This window comes from Fulmarus glacialis, unplaced genomic scaffold, assembly GCF_000690835.1.
Source record: "Fulmarus glacialis isolate BGI_N327 unplaced genomic scaffold, ASM69083v1 scaffold42001, whole genome shotgun sequence".
Classification (NCBI taxonomy): domain Eukaryota; kingdom Metazoa; phylum Chordata; class Aves; order Procellariiformes; family Procellariidae; genus Fulmarus; species Fulmarus glacialis.
The window spans coordinates 23,454-40,868 of record NW_009191697.1 but is presented as its reverse complement, the minus strand read 5'-3'; the positions used below and the strand labels follow the sequence as shown (position 1 = coordinate 40,868).

At 37.6% G+C, this 17,415-nt stretch overlaps 1 protein-coding gene across 1 annotated transcript in view; it reads right to left on the bottom strand.

Moving 5' to 3' along the window:
- Positions 1 to 13,966: 13,966 nt before the first annotated feature.
- RGS13 (regulator of G-protein signaling 13) overlaps positions 13,967 to 17,415 on the bottom strand; it is a gene marked incomplete at its 3' end in the record, with an annotated part of 7,342 nt that continues 3,893 nt past the window's right edge. The window contains exons 3-4 of the mRNA XM_009586789.1: positions 16,549 to 16,715; positions 13,967 to 14,155 (exon numbers count right to left, since the gene is read on the bottom strand). Of these exons, the coding sequence (XP_009585084.1) occupies positions 13,967 to 14,155; positions 16,549 to 16,715 (356 nt within the window). The remainder of the gene's footprint in view (positions 14,156 to 16,548; positions 16,716 to 17,415) is intronic.

Sequence of the window (17,415 nt, the reverse complement as noted above, 5' to 3'; positions counted from 1 at the left end):
AAAAAGTCCACCATATTTACTGACACAAATCCCAGCAATGGGTGGAGAGATTCATAATGAGTGCTCTTAATTTCACAAAGCTGATATTGGCTAGTTTTGTATCCTGTCCCCGCTTCCTGTGAACAACGTGAGAGCTATTGATTATGCAAAAAATTTTGGAGTGGGAATTTCTTGGATGAGAACTGTTTGGTGGCAACAACTGTTGCCAAAACAAAACCCTATGTTTTAAATACCCTTTAAAGAGATGTTTAAATGCCTCTCCTTAAATCATAACCAGAAAATTGTGGTGGTGGAAGGTATTGTTTTATGATTGGCTAGTTCTAAGCTTGTGTGCTTTACAGAAGACACGTAACCCTTGGAAAGGAAAGGATCACTTCTGAAAATCCCTCCAAAACTTCTATTGGTAAAGAAATTTGTTTCCTGGCTCCTCACCAAGCCTCCGGGTTGCATCTGTCCTTTTAGAGTATGCTTTGTTAATGCTAAGGAGACTGTGTACTGTTGTATGTGATGTCTCTTCTAACTGGAGTAAGAGAAGTGACCTTTTAAAGGATAATTAATTGGATTTTCCTTCCTTTTTTTTTGTTTGCTAGTTTCCTACTGAACCTAAGCTGTAAGTGTAGAGACCTGCTGGCTCTGTGGTCTGTAGAACTGGACCTTCACTCCATCTCATCAAGGCAGCAAATTATAAAGCTCTACTATCTATTGATATTGAATTAAGGGCTCAGTGGGTAGTTAATATTCCAAAATACATAGACATCATACACTTGTATTGAAGTTTTGAATGGTAAACAAACTTGTAAAAGTTGCTGAACTTCTGTATACAGTACATAATCAGCTGATAGCAAAATCTGAAGGCTAATTTGCAGGCCATTTAAATTCCAATTTGTATTTGTGTAAAATTCCATCAGTATGCTGTTTAGACACAACACTACTCAGACTCTTATGTAGCTTATTTTAGTTCATGTTTGAACTTAAAAAGGTTTTTCCCTTCTTTTACACTTATATCTCAGTACCAATTCATTTATTTGAGTAATAGCTGGCAAGTTTCCAGAATTTGGAAGTCTCTGAAGAAACCTTATACAGAGCTGCATTGTTCGCGGTAGTGGGAAGGCAGAAATAAGCTGCACCTCTGATAGCAGCAGCTTTTTAAGGAATTACTAAAAAGGAACACAAGTGATGCATCTTAATGAATATTTATTAATGTGCTAGAACAACATGAGCTGCTTGATTGGCTACTGTGTGTTCTGCAACATGGACATACCCATTACAGTTTCGGTAACGTCAGCTATTAGCTACGTCACCTTCATCTTGTTAAAGAAACAAACTGCAATCTTCACCAAGTGGAGGTAAATACGAATTTTGCTGTAAGCAGGTTGGTCAGACTGCTTTATATGGACTAAACTGCGACAAGACCAAGGACAAGTGTAGCTTTTGGCAGTCTTCTAGTCTAATTTGGAATGAGGCGAAAAAAGCAGCTTTTAAGTGAATTTTAGAAGTCCCTTACCAATAATGGGAAAGAATTCCTGTAAGGAAGTTGCTGATGTTTAACAAATTTTAACTCTTTTAATGTGAGTCTATGAATGGAAGATAGGAAAGTCTAAGAATTAGACTTAGATGATTGTTTGAAGAGTATCTGCAAACTTTTTTTGGCTTGGTTCCTTAACTGAGCCCTGCACAATCCTGACACTTCAGTTAAGAGCAGAGACATCAAATACACCTATAATATTTAGAGTCTTCTGCCTCAGATTTTCTAGCCTCTGCTGAGATAGCCTGTATATAAGAAAATGAAAATCTTTTTCTACACAGAACATGGTTAAAGTGAGTAACAGTAACAGAAGTTCCTTGTTGCTGTTCTGAATGGGAGCTCGGTCCTCCCAGGGTGGACCTATGTCGAACCATTTCAAATTCCAACTGTTGCTGAAAAGATGAGCTCCTGAACCCAGCAGCTGGCTGGATAGCAGAGTACATGGGTGCACAAACCAAACCATCAGTAAAGACATGGAGCTTGTTTCGTCTAGCATCAGAATTTAAACTTAGCTTTTTGGAGTTAATTCTCAGAGGGGCTAGAAAAGGCTGGGTATGGTTTATCTTCTCCTTACATGTGAAGGATAAAAAGCAGTAGTTCCATATTAGACCTACTTCTGCTATAGGCTCGTAGAAGGAGTCTGCCTTGTTTCCTACTTGTACGCTTAGCTGTATATCAATTTCCTTCACCTTCAGATTCTGACAGAGTTATACATGGGGCAGAATATTATGTAGTTGTAATAAAAGGCAGATAATTTCCCATGCTTTTCTTGCTTAACATAAATATTTGTGGTTGCTGTAGAATATGTATGTGTATATATATTGGGCATGTTATAAATCAGTCTTTTGAACAATGCCTAACAGCTCTATTATCTAATCAGAAGTAGCACCATTTTAGCACATTGAGGCCTTCTTATGTGCTGCATATTTAGCCACATTGTTCTTCAAAACTGGATGGCAGGAATAAGTGGTCTCTTGAAACTTAAGCATGGCCACTATATAAAATATCAGATATGTCTCTAAGGGGGGAAAAAAAACTTAAGAAAATTAATGCAAAAAATGTGACTAGTCTTGTTGAGAATCTAGAGGGGCATGCACAGTAACTAACTAATATGAAGTATACTTGAATTAACTGGACTATTCGGGACTTTATGAAGCCAGATGCTTCTAATGGTGGGGAGGAGAAACACCCTAAACAGAAAACAAACACCTCCCCCTGGGTCCTCAGGAATGTCCTGGTGGGGGCAGAAGCTGATGCGGTAAGAACTTGAAAGGTAAAGGAAGCGTGTGTGCTTGTTGGGTTTTTTGTTTTGTTGTTGCTTTTTTTTTTCCTCTCCACAGACAGTAGTTATACATTCCCATTCTGGACACTGTCATCTGCAGTTCTAGGAGTGCTTTGACATCACCTGTCATTAGATAGAATTGTTTTGTTACTTTAGCATGTTATATTACTGTCAGGCTAATATAATCTGCATTGAATAGGAAAAAAGGGTTACAGCAGCAGGTTGTGCAGATGTGGTATGGTTGTAAAGATACCATTATACTTGAAGTAAAACTTCTCCCATGGAAGATGCTGGTTACATATCTAAGAACTAAATTAGGGAGTTGTAATTAAACAAGAAAGTCACACCTGCATATTTTCAAATGTGATTTTCAACAGAGAATGAGAGGGGAACAAGAAAATTGAGTAGAAACAAGTACAGAAATAAATAACAGTTCAAGAAACAAATAACTGTTCTTCTAAGCTAACTACATCTTTTTCTACACCAAAAATGCTAGGATTTTTGTTAATGTTGTTGGTGAGCTTACTCATTTTTGGAGTCCAGCTGTTTTTTGTGTGTGTGAGATTAGCTACATGTTCCCTGGAAACTGTTGTGACAAAGGTAGTACTGTTTTAAGCAGTGTTGGGAAATTACTTTCTTGCTGGGAGCTGATGAGGCCTTTCAGATATCTTTGGGGGCTTTCAGACTGATGCTTGACAGTAGTGTTACTTTTAAAAGCATGAACTAGAAACAGAGGAAAGCATAAGACCTATGGCTACATGAACAGAAGTCATGGGCTGTATCCAGTTGCTAGCTCTCCCTTCTCTCCAGGCAGTTTTGGCTGAACAACAATGCTAACTGGAAGGGATGGTTCCAATGGAACTTTAATATTAAAGTGACTGAGTGATATAACTGGTCTTTCTGCATGTTGAAATCAATGTGGCTTTGGAGATGCTGGAAAGGAGATGTGTAAAAGAGTATAACTTGCATCTTTCCTGATCTTTTTCCTACTGTTCTGTTTGTGAAGCTGCCTTTGAAATCTCACTTCTGTACCACAGAGAAATTCTTCTCTTGCTGTCCCCATGCGTGTCCAGGCGCGACTTGTTCGTCCCCTTTCCTGATCAGTATGTGTCAGGACCAGTGCAGGACTGATACAGGAATAAAATACAATGTACTTTAAATTACTCTACTTTATATGAAAGTTGTTCACCTTGTGCCTTTGCTTTTAAAAACACTGTTTTGTGTTTGTTTCTCTTGTTCTTTTTTGATTTATGTTGTAGGTATAGGCACATCCCCTCTTGTGACACTGTACTTCTTGTTTCTTCACTTATCTGAGAATCTGTTCTGGGATTAATTCTGCATTGGATAGTGTGGTCGCATCTGCTATTTCATTTGTCATGCTGCAGTAAAGCAGAGTACACTTTGTGCTTTTAGCTTCAGTGAGCTTTATCACTCTAATTGTAACAGACTTTAATTTGTTGATGTAAATTCTTTTCAAATCTTTCACTTCACATTAAAAAGAAGGTTAATGGTAAGCAGCTGAATTTAAATGACAAACCTAATGATGCAATTGTGTCCTGATAGAGCTCTTTAGGCAAGAAACAGTATCAATTTTAGTTTCCTGAATGTATTTGAAGACTATTTTCTTTATCACATGAGACAAGACTCTGCTATGCCTGTCCAGGAAGGTCTGCTTTGTACATCTATCAACAGAGCTGTTTGGCCAAGAAAAAAAAGAGAAGAGTGGAGCTCCAAACAAAAGGAAAATAGCAACAGTGGAAAACTGACCAAAAGCCATTTTAATTCATCGAGAACCAAAGGAATGTTGAGTTTCTATACTGGTATTTCCCATGGGATCCACATTACCCCCTTTACAACACTGGTCATAAATACTTTTTTCATTGCTTCAGTAATATTATTACACATCTGGGCTAAATATGATCAGTCTTAGATCTTGCTGTTCCAATGTATGCTGGTGCATTTACATGAATGGACTGTGCACAAGTTGGGAGGGAGAAGAAAGCTTCCAATCTCCACATGTGGTAGACTTTAAATTGCTTGTGAGGGTTTTAGAAAGGTTTGTGTTAGACTAAATGGGAAGACAGAGTCTTTTTATAGTTTTGTTTCTCTTCTTTCTTAGCTCTTATTATTTCTGGTCTTGCAGGAGTGGTGTCCTAATTAAAACATTCTGCCTTCTGAAGCCTGTTGGTCACATGTTAATTGTATTTTTAATCAAAAAAAATTCAAATAAAACGGAATGAGAAAAGTCTGTTGGAAACTTTGATTTTTCTGATGTTTAGATGTTTGACTGGTGCAGTTTACTTCTCTACATGCCTCTGTATACCTAAATGATTAAGACTGATTTTTTGTGGGTTTTTTAAGCTGTACATATTAAAAATACTTTTCTAATATAGAAATACAGAATTATGCACTCTTACTGAAATAGAAGATGTAATTTAAGATGGCTTGATGTGGTAATGTGGATATTCTGGGTTTAGTTTGAAATTTTAGAAGAATTTATCTTAATAAATAGCTGAGTTTTATTCATATTGTCTCTTAATTTTTAACCCTATCCCTCTGAACATTTAATAATTACCATTAACAGCATGGTAATAGCACCTAAAGCACTCCTGTAACTGATAGATTACATGAAGTCCAACACTGGTTAGGTTGCCTTTTTTGCAGGGCCAACATTTATCTGGTGGTTGTAGTGGGTAAAGAAGGTACCCCAGCCTGTTGTGGTTTTGCATTCCTGGAGTCCTGAAAATCCAGCTGCCTTGTGAGGCAAGGCCTGTGCTAATGGAGATGGATCAAGCTGTCCTGCAGCCTGCTCCTGAGATTGTGAGGGACTCTTCTCAAGCCCTTGTTATGGCTGGGAGTGGATTGTCTAACGGTGTGGGCCCTGACCAAAGGGGGAGGTGGAGGGGAAGAGGTCAGTCTGGGGGTGAGCTGGCCTTCTTCCAGACTTCTTTCAGCTGTTTGTTTTATGTCAGGCAATATTTCTTCAGGAAGCCTGGTATGCCCCTGTGTCTCATTAAGTTTCTTACCTGCTGGCTCATCAGCTCTCTGTTACTCCTTCATGAGTTTTCTAAAGCAGCATGCACTAATGCCCTGGGGCTTTCCATGAGGACTACCAGCATTAACATAATCTATATGTGACACTCTAGTCCTCTCTGTCCAGGAATCCTTCCAAATTACATCATTGCTAAAGCCTAACTGCCTCAGAGTCATGAGATGTGCTTTTATTGAACCATTTCTCAGCAATGGTTATAAATTTGTGCTAGGGGGTCAGATAGTTCTTGGCACTGGAGCTGATCTTTCTTCTGCTGATGTGAAGTGCAGGCAGAGTAGATTAACACCTTTCTACAAATGCTGTAGATGTATTCCAGTTAGCTGACTTCACTTATAAACCATTAGATGCTGGGTAGAAAAGCTATTTTTATAGCCAAAATGGCTGGCAGACCCAGTGCAGATACAGAAATTAGAAGAATCCGTTCAAAAGCTGTGGAAAAATAACTGTCTGGATTATTTAGACTATTAGGTTCATGTAGCACTGCACAATAATCAGTAAATCCAGATTAAGTTGCTAGAGGCAAAATGATTACATGTTCTATTAAACTTTTACCTGTTAGAACAGGTAATTGGTTTGCTAGATTTCATCTTTACTGTTTGATCTCATTTCTGATCATGCTGAAAAAAGCTCTCTGAAGTTTTTGTAATGCTATACCTTAACAAATTTATTAGAGAAGTGGAGCTAGACAGAACATAATTATCTTGGCAACTGTTTTGATTTTTATAGCAACTTATATTACTTTTATAACTGATACTAGAGGTGGATTTTACCTACTCTTCGATACTTGGCAATCTAAAACTATCTGGTTTTAAATGTCAGTGAACTGTTCATCCAGGGTACTACAATTGCAAAGACAATACAGACTTATCAACCTCTGAGCAATTTTATCCTATTTTAGCACTAATCATGTTGCTAGGAAGTAATTGCCATGCTGATGTAGCAGCAATAAAACTTTAACTAGAGTCGCCCCACTGTAATTTGTTCTGTGGAACTGTTGCTGTGTTTGTATTCTGGAATTGCATTTGATTACGTGGTATTCATCATCTCTGTCTTCTAATTAATCCCTGTGAGTAGACGTGGCACTCCTCCAGAGCAGCAGAGAGCTGCCATAAGCAAACTGTTTTACCTTGCCATGGTTTGAATGGGACTGTAGAAAACCTGTCTGTGAACAGCATTTCTGGGAAGGCTTTTGTTGTGTGCTGACATATTGTGTTTTGGGGCATGTTCTCTGTCCTGATTATGGAGACAGGCTGTGGTAGTACTGGAGACCATGCTGGAAGGCTCAATGTATATAGAGTGGAGAGAGGTGTTTAAAGTAGCATCAAGTTTACTCCTGAGAGAGTATGAACTTGTCCAAAACGGCTGTAAGTGATAAATGTTAATCTAGAACCAATACAATTTACAGGATGTAAGCCTTAAGTTATTTAAAACAAACAAACAACAAACCTAAAATACGTGAGTGTTAAATATGCTTTAAAAAAAAAATCAGTACTGAATGTAAAGAGAAATGAGAGGCAGATAAAAAGGGAAGAAATTTGGAGAGCTACTGAGATACATATACAAAGAAAAATGTGTTCTGGAAAACAAGAGCAGGGTGACCACCAACAGAAACGGTTGCAAAAACACAGCTAAAATGAAAAGTAGTAAGAGAGTGAAGAAGATAATGAGGAATAAACAAGTAATTTTTGTATTGGTATCTGAACTGAAATTAGATTACAAATATTAAAGTCCTCTTTCATTATTATAGGATTAATTCAGCAGCAGACAAAATTATGAGTGAAGAAACGACATAGGCTATGATTCACAGGCTAGAAGTTTCTAGATATTTCTTCTGGTTGAATTTTTTTAATTAATTGTGGACTTCTTAAATTATGAGACTAAAAACTAAGTATGTCTTCATTGGTAGGGAGTAATTAATAGAAAATATTGATGGTTCCCTCTGAGAAGTGGTATAATCTGCCATGGTACTGAATGACTCATTAACAACTGACCGGATCATGTGTTGTGAATGGTAAATCTTTATAACTGTAAATGTCTGAAAACTGAACTTTGACTGGAAAGTTCTTTCCCTGTGTATTTATGCAAGTAACGTTACAGTCCTGTACTCTTTTTCTATAAGCAAAGGCAAAGCAGATCATGGCATGGTAAAAAGGAAATAACTCCATGAAATAATTGAGTATGTAATCATTTCTTCAGAAAAAAAAAAAAAAATCTTGTTCTTATTTACTCACCTGTTGTTACTGAGGCGATTTCTGGAATCACCGTTTGCAGACAAGGAGTGTGGGAGAAAAAACTATTTGCCTTGGCTGGTGCTGTATGTAGCAACACCCCTAGTGATGGATGTTCTGGGAAACTTTTGACTTATCAATCTGAGACTAGTGAGACAGGCAAGCCAGGACACAAAGCAGAGGTAACAACTTAAATCTGTCATTAGATGAATGCCATGTTCCTTCGGGACTTGGCAAATACAGTGACAATTTGTCATTTCTGATTATTGGCACTTCTGATGTTTACAAAATACATCTTTCAGCTGTGGTTTCACATTATACCTTAGGCCTTGTTACCAGCTAGCAAAGCGCATTCTTACCACCATTACAAAGCTTCTGCTCTCTGCAGCTGGACATGAAGGCAATGCTCATATAAAGTCTTTGATGTGATTTTTAGGTTTTGGCTCACCAATTTGTTTCCCGCGGAGAAGTACAGGCTATGGATCTATGGGGTCCTGTAAAAATGACTTACAGGGGGATGGGGTTGCGGAACAGGAACTGCAGTCCTGTCTCCTGCCCTCATGCTGTAAAGCCTCAGGTTTTTCCCCTTATCCTCAGACCTGTGCACCTGATGCAGAAATCCAGAGAGAGGATGTGGCTTTGAGGAGCTAGGTTGTGAAGGAGGTCTGTAGCCCATCAGTGGGGGTTTGCTATGGTTAAAACCCCACACTCGCTAAACTTCTCAGAGTGGACCTACCCTGTTTCTCATTTTGTGAGGTGCGTGTCCTTGCAGTAAGGAGCTGCTCTTAGTCCCTGGATAATTGCATTGTACTTTGAGTTGAGCAAAATCTGAGGTACAGGACACAAAGATTTCTGTATAGGCATGGTCATCTTGAGATAATTGTGATAGCGATTTTGGAGGGAAAATAAAGTTATAGATAAAACAGCTTTTCAGTAAATAGTTTAAGATGCCAGGGGTGGTTAAAAAAAACTAGTAAATGTGAAACCTTTAGCTAATATAGTTAAGAAAGCAGGCTTGATTCAGTTGTGTAAAAACAGGCATCTCGTCCTACTGAGATGCTCTAGGATACCTGTGGTCTCCATTTGTCACGGCAGCAGGGAATGGGCAGTATGTCCACCTACCTGCGCCAGATCTACCAGCCCCAGGGGAAGTCTTAGCCCAAGGGCACTACATACTGTAAAGTGTTTATGCAACTGAATCAAGACAGAATGTATATGTACTTAATGCTGACCATTTGCAGTATACTTCAAGATGTCTCTTTCCACGGCACTGTTTCTGTGAGGATATGCAGACACATTAAAATCAATGGAAAGACGCTGCCTGGAGTGCGTAATATGATGCTATCATGCTCTTACTAATTTACATTCCCGTCTAAAGAATCAATTGCACAGTTTGGCTGCAGTGGCTGGTATCTTGTTGCTCGTGTGATGAGAATTCATAGTTCTTAGAATCTGCACACCTATGATGTATAATATCTAAAAGACTGGTTGGCTACATGATTTGCTTCCCCAATATGTAATTTGCTCCTCTTGTGTTTTTTATCTTTCTTTCTGCATTCTTGCACCTGTTTCTTTTTTCTTTTTCATTTAAAGAAAAAAAAGTTAGTCCTTTGTTTATTATAATCAGACCATGAAATGGGGCTACTATATTTTTTTTTTTTTTTTAATTTTTTAGAGTTTGAAATTTAAGATTTTGAAATCAAAGCATCTCAAAGGTGTACAGTTACTCTGTGTTACTGGACAACTTATTAAATGGGTAATTCTACTGAGAGAGGTTACTGCCACTGTGAAGATTCACTGTAGGAGGCTGTAGGCAAGCCTGAGTTAGGATGCAGTTTTTGCGCTGAAAAGGCTACGGTCTGTAGCCAGATAATCCAGCTAATTGGCATGTGCAGTAAAATCTTCTTTTCAGAAGACTTCTTCCACTGCGCTCTTTCCCCTGTGTTTAGTGAACATTAGACCAAACATGAGTTTCTGAAGGGATCTGTGATTGCAACAGTACTGTATATTTGGCAATACTTGGAAATGCTACAGTCATTTCCCTTTCCTCTGAGGTTGTAGGTTCCTAAACATCCTCATCTGCCCTGTAATTAGTGATAAACATCTCTGCTCATAATATTTGTCTACAGTACCAAGTTCTGGATATTACTTCATTACTATGCTTAGAGTGAGACTGCCTAAAGTTTATTTCTTGGGATTTAAAAGCAGAAATATCTAGAGTTAATATGGAAGTACGAAATAACCGAGCGAACTTGAGAAAAACCTCCTGAAAACTTATTCTCTAAAGGCTTTTGATCGTGCAATGGAGAGAAATTACATATTCTCATTTACCACCCATCTGTACAAAAAAAAAGGCCATGTTACTCATACAGTTTTGTTTTGACAGACTCTAATTATAAGCAGATTTTTACTTTGCTTTTTAGACCTTATATGCAATCTGCACTTGTTATTCTACACTTACCTCCTAGACACCAAAAGTGGATGTAAAACTCATGAAAACAGAAGTATAATAATAGAGTATGAATTTCATAATTTTTATCAAGAAAGTAGGCCAACACAGCTCATATTTACAAAGTGAAAATGATCTAATTGTCAGCTCTTTTTAAAACAACAAAAAAACAAACCAACACCCCCCTACCCCCGCCCCGCCATATGTCCAGTATGGGTTTATTTGGTTTTTTTAGGGATCTTCAGGAGGTCAACAGTTTCCAAGGTTGGATACAGTTAATTGCTATAGTGGTTTTATTAATCTACATTTTTATCTTGCCAGATTTAATGTGTTTGAAGAATTGACATTGTTTTGATTTTTAATTTTTTTTTTATTTTTATTAAGTAAATGAGGGAAGAATGAGAGAGAACTCTGCCAATTTAGCTATTTTAAAGTTTTTATATTTTTCTTAACAATAGCTTTAAATGATTAATGTGAGCAAATGCCTTTTAGTGTTGTCTGCCAGTGGAAAGTATACCTGAGCTCATTCAAGTGCTATTAATGAAAATGTTAAAAGCAGTGATTTGTTATTGCTGCTACCATTAGTTACTGTTTTATGAACGATGTGACCTGATGAAATACACTGTTGTTGTCACGCATCTGGTAACACAAAAGAAAAATCAAGCAAGAGAAAGATCTCTACCAGTTAACAATAAATCTATTTTGGGAAAAGGACCCTCTCTTCTTCCAACTTCAGAAAAAAAAAACCCCAAACTTTTAGTTATTTCTAGAAGCAAATATGAAGTTAATAAGCCCTCCAGCAGTAAGGGTTGCTAGACTCATGACCTGTTAGCAAAATAAATGCTAAACATTTCATGCCATAAAAATGTGTTTCTGAGTCCCTCTATGATTTCTTTGAGCATTCTCTGTGGATGATTTTTTTTTTTCTCCTTCTGGATAATCCCCTTTCTGCAGGGAGAAAGGTTCTGTCTATCAGCACACTACCTGACCAGCCTCTTTGTGTAACCCCTTCAGGAGACTGCATGCTAAGCCTGTTTGGATATGGAGAGGTGTTATCCTTCGTTATTACAAGCCTCTTCCACTCAGAGACCAATACTTAGCTCTTCTGAATTTCTAATCCGAACAGAAATAGGAAGGCTTTTCACAGTGTAGTCCCTTGTTTATTTGTTTTTCCCTCCGCTCAGGCTGGCTTTTGTCACAGATCTGTTTCCCTGCAGGAATTGCTTTTTAATAGTTGCTACAGTTTTTCTTTGCTGTGAGGCTGTGGCATCTGCAGGATCAATCAAGCCAAAGTCCAATGCACTGTACATACATCAGAAGTTGACAGCAGCAAAAGCTATACTACCCTAGCTGGATTTCCTCTGGAGTCCTTGCTTGCTGAGAGTGGTTTTATGAGCTGAATATTCACACATTCGTATGATAACCCTTTTATATGAGGCCAGTGCAAAAGGAAAGGATTATCTCCTACACTAACAATCTCTTTCCTTACAACACTGACGTTACCTTAAAGCTTTCTGTACTAGTGTAGATTATGGTCAGACTTGCTTTGTGCTCTGCTTTAGACACGTACGTAAATTCTAGCTTGACAATTCCATAAAAATGATGGATAAAAAGAATTTCTGGAGCCTTAGATAATTGATAATGAGTTACAACATGATCACTTATGATACACTGTAGTTCACGTGTTGCTGTTAGAGCACACATACACAGTCACAATTTACCAATATAACTTCAGATAAAGTCAGACATCATATTATGCATTTGGTAGCTGTTGATAAACATACTTATCTGTCATCAATAAATCACTGTCCCTCTTCCTAAATGTAACATTTATTGTGCACCACAATAATATCACTGCTCAGAGGCCCTAAAAAATGATTATTTTTTTTCAGGAGGGATTGAGGCTCTACCTTAAAATATGTTCACATATAATATCTTATTACACTGGCAAGAGGAACATCTTAAAAGAACAACTATAGTTTCTCCTCACTACAAGATAGCTGCCAAAAAAGTGAAACCCAATTGTTTGTTCACTGTCTGCACTGACCTGTGTTTTCATGCTTACCTTGTAAGGAAAAAGCTTAGACATTCACATTGGAAAAATAAGGGAGGTTCTCAGTGAGAATAAAAACTTACTGTGGTTAAAGAAGCAGCCCAATGAACTGCTGTGAGCATAGGAAGACTAGGCTTTCCCAACAGAGGTGAGATGATGATTTATTACATTGTCACAAAAATTGCCTTTTTAAACTAGGCAGCCAAGTTACACCTTAAACTGTTAAAAAGCGTGAACTGGCAACATGATTGAAGTAACCTCAGTCCAATCAATGTATCCAGCTGAATAATACTTCATTTCTCCTGTGAAATCATCCCAGAGGATCAGTGTGATGCTATGCGGGTTTACGGGGCTGCTGTCAGAATGACTTGTTCTTTGTATTCCTTGGAATAATGCCGCTTGAGAGGATGCTAGAAAGGTCCCTGATTTCCTACGGCTTTTAGTGTCTGTGCTGAAGTCCATTAAAATAATTGAGAGATTCCAGTTTTAATGAGACTTGTGAAGTCAGATTGGTTTTTGAATGTAAACCAGAGTACTTCAATACTTGATCAATGAATCAGCAAGTTGTCTTTTACAGTTTATGCATGACAGGAGGAGACCTGTTTGTGTTACAGTACAATGTTTAAATGTCAGGTCTGTTTGTATCTAATTATTAGGGTGCGTAAAGGGAAAGCAATATATTTGTGTGTCCATACCCAGGAAAAAAAGACAAAATACTAATGAGTTTTATTACTGGAGATAAATTCAGGAAACACTGGTAGTATTATAGTATACTGTAGACCAAGTACCTTTATAGAACATGTTGTACATTGTAATTCAACATAAAATCGACTCTACGCCATATGAATACTACACTTCATAGCTTAAGATTAAGCAAACAGCTGTGCTTCACAATTTATCTTTTACTTTGAAAGAATATAAGAATAAAACAACAGAAAAGTAAATGCAGCAATGCAGATATTTTTTCTCCTGTGTTATGTATAGCCAAATAAACATTTATTTCCTAGTAGCAAAACTATTTTATTTCAGATCTCTCAAAACAGGAATACTGAAAATATATTATTAGAGTTGTCAAATATCAATAAAGGCCTAGAACCTCAAGCTATCATTTTTGGCTGAAACTTTTTTATACCTAGTTTTCACTAGTTTTTAGGGTTTTATTCAGGGGAGAGGAAAACAAAACCAGAACTCTTCTATGGGAAAAGAAAGGGAAGGGGGAAGATAGTGCCTCATCAATTCTAACATCAACAGAACAGCTTAGCAGATTAGTAATAATATTTGTCTACTGCTTGATTTCTCCTGTCTTCAGGAGAACACTTAAACACTTGCATGCCAGGAGAAACTTTTATAAATTTGCAAACTTTCTTTTTAATTTACCATTAAATTATTGCCATTAGTTTGAAGGCTGTGTTTGAGTTTTTGATAGAACTTTGATTCAAGAAATCGTGGATACGAATCTCTTTCCATGTGCATGTAAATTATTCTCTGTGCTTCATCAAAACAGGACTGTGTTGGCTCTTGAATATTCCTTACAATCGCTTTCCTCACAGGACTGTCAATGTTAATCTGAAACAGAAAACAACATTATTAAAGTGTCACTGAATATATGCAAAGGAAGGGTAAGGAAGATTGAATTTAGGGGACCTGTACTGAATGCCTTTTATTTATAACTTTTTACATACCCTCTAATCTAAAATCAGCACCTAACCAAAAACATTGATTCTAGCAAAGTGGATTTCTCCTTATAGTGCCAGAAAAGCCCGTCTTATTAGTTGACCAATTTGCTCCTCTTTTAGTGTTTGATTTAGTAAGAGGTATAGCAGTGGCTGGATGGGAGCTTCCTCCGTTGGGGGCAAGAAGCCTGGAAGACTGGGAGGTGTCTGAATTTCCCACTCTACCCCACATGCTTAATGGAAAAGCCAGTTTAATCCTGACTGTTGTGATCAGTGGAGGTCAAGAGCAGTGGTAAAGTCACTACTGCTGGGCCCATGTGTGGAATAGGGGCCCAAGACTTCAAACCTTAGGGAGGTTAAGCAGTATACATTTGATTTGCTCGCTAATTCTAGAAAGAGTGAGAACATATGTATGATTTAGGCAGAGGAAGAAGTCCTGAGGACATGGTTTGCATGGAGTGGCTGCAGTGGAAGGAGTAGATGAAAGGTGCTGACATCCAACCCCCCTTTCTTTTGCTAAGAATTGCTCTTTGAGCTAGGATTAGATCCCTGAAGAGGAAGCCTGACTTTTGATTTCTAATGAGTACAAGTGGCTGGAGGTGCACAGTACTTGTGAAAACCAATTGCTAAAATTATTACTATCTCTGAGATAAGATAAAACTGAGCCCATATATCAACCTTGTTTAGGAAAAGTTTTTATTCCTAGAGCTCTTCTGCTGCAGTCCAGGGTTTGTAGCAGATAAGTTGAAGCTCTGTGGGTGTATAAGGGTAGAGAAAGGTCTAGTGATAGGAAAATAGACCAGATAAAATGGGAACTTTTGATAATCCATTAGCTCATGATGAATTACATTGCTTTTTTTCAGCTTGATTTTTGTCGGTGAGCATTGAGAGGAGAGCTCTAAAGATGTGAAGTTAGTGCTGATGTCTTTTATGGGCTGGGATCTTACCCTTCCAGGGGAGTCATTTGAGTTACACCTTTTTAAATGCTGCTGGAATTTGAACATAAACTGTGTTTAAAATCCTCACGAGCATCTACCTTTTTAGAGTAGTACCTAGTTCTTGTGTTAATAGTGAATATCATAAAAATGTGAAATCAGTGTGTCCTGAAGACCTAGAAATGAGATGGCCAATAGCAAGATTCAAATACACACTATTTTAGAAAAAAAAATTACATAGCTTATTTTTAGCTGTCCTGATTTAAGCCCTTGCTTTTGATTAATGAATTTGTGGTTGGCAATATGGACATTTCTCTTTTGGAAATGCAAATGTCTTTCCTATAGCTGCACATGCTAAAAATAAAATTAAATCAGAAAAAGACAGAAAAATGCATTGTCTTTCCAATTGGCATTTAAAACCAACAGAGGGAACTTTCAAATTTCCTCAAGTTTTGGATTAGTGGGAGCGGTTTAGTAATTTAAAGCAGCAACTGCTCTTGGCCAACATTTAGGAATCCAGCTGAGTTGGTTTTGGCTTAACCTTCAGTGTCAACAGGGAGGTTGCATTTTGAGACTCTATAATAGTTTTATTGTTATGCGTAAACTAGAAAATAATCTAGCTTGATTTTTCAGTTATGTCAGTCTGCCAGAGGCAGCGGCAGTAAAAGCCAGTATTAGCTTATTTTTGCAAGGACAGTAATAAGCAGGGATAGTTAAAGGTCATAGAGTATGACTGGCTGAGCAGGGATGAATCTTTTTTTTTTGCAGGAATGACTCTTTTTTTTGTATAGCCACTTGTCTGAAAAAAAATCACTCTCAAACATTTTACATACAAATCTGCTCTGTTTCCCTAAATCTTGTGCTGCTGGAAACAGAAAATTAATCTGTCTGGGAACCTTTCTTTTAGCGCATTTTACAAAGGGAACAGCACTGGGTAGAGTTTTTACTTTGTTCATTTATATTTACTCTTGCAAAGACCAGAGTGACATATACATGTAGCAATGGCGTAATCCAAAATCTGTTGAACTGATACCAATGGCACGCACCCCCCACTCCCCCATCCACCAGACACTAAAAAGAATAGCATAGATCCAAGAACTTGGTTCTTAACCTAGTTGTGCCTTTTGCTTGTGTCCTTGGTGGATATAGTTGAAAGATTTGCCTATAGGCAAATGTGAGGGCAAGTATTAAAATTCTGGGTGCAAAAGACTTGGGGAGGATTAATAGCAACAGTTTTCACTCCCTTTAATACAAGAGGTGCTAGGCATTTGTTTGCTGCTTTTTGTCAGCTGCATTACACATGAGGCATTTCTATTATAGGAGATAAAGAGGTCATGTTATTGTATGTCACCTCTTTGGGAGCCTGGGGTTGAATGTAACTTGTAAAAAGTTTCCTGGCCACAGAAATCCTTTTCCTCTGTGACATGATCTTCTTATAAGCTTCGCAAGCAAGCCAGAATTCTATGTTTTCATCACTATGCTCTGTCTTCAAGTAGGTCTTGTAGATCATAGGCCCATCTGTAAATATTTCAGAAGCCAAATTTATATACCATGTATATATGCATTACCTTTAAAGTCCTTTGAAGGCAACAGGGACATTTACAAAGCAGTATAATTCTTGATTGTACATCTATAAATTTTCTTATTAGATTATGTCAAAGTGGAGAATTAAACACACTAACTACACTTCAACATTGCATTTTCCTGCATGTGCAGAACTCCCTTTAACTCCAGTGGCATTTCACTATGCAGGGATAGAGCACTGAAAACTTTATTCTTCCTGGTCTCTGTGAATACTATCGAACATATCCAGACTGACAAGTAGTTTTAAACTCCAGTTTTAGTTTTGTACAGAAGATATCTAAGTATTATCAAATAACCATGATCTGAGTAAAAAAAAAAAGACCTTCTTTTCTTAGTGTAAGAATTTGGGGAAAAAGCAATTAGCAAAAAAAGGAAATAACTTTTTTCTTGATGCTGTAAGTAGCAGTGAAGTAAAGCAGTTAAAAGAATACTCTATTCAGCAAATAAGTGGTTCTGCACCCCACGATGTCTTTGAAACACCTGGCAATGGAGTTTGACAGCAGCAATCAGTGGGATCTTGGCAAAGATTAAATTCCTGAGGCTACCTTTTGTCACATTATTAGACTTGCTTTGTACAGGATTAGGTGATAGAGTTGCTAAAATGCCTCTAGCCAGGAGAATATTTATGAAGCTT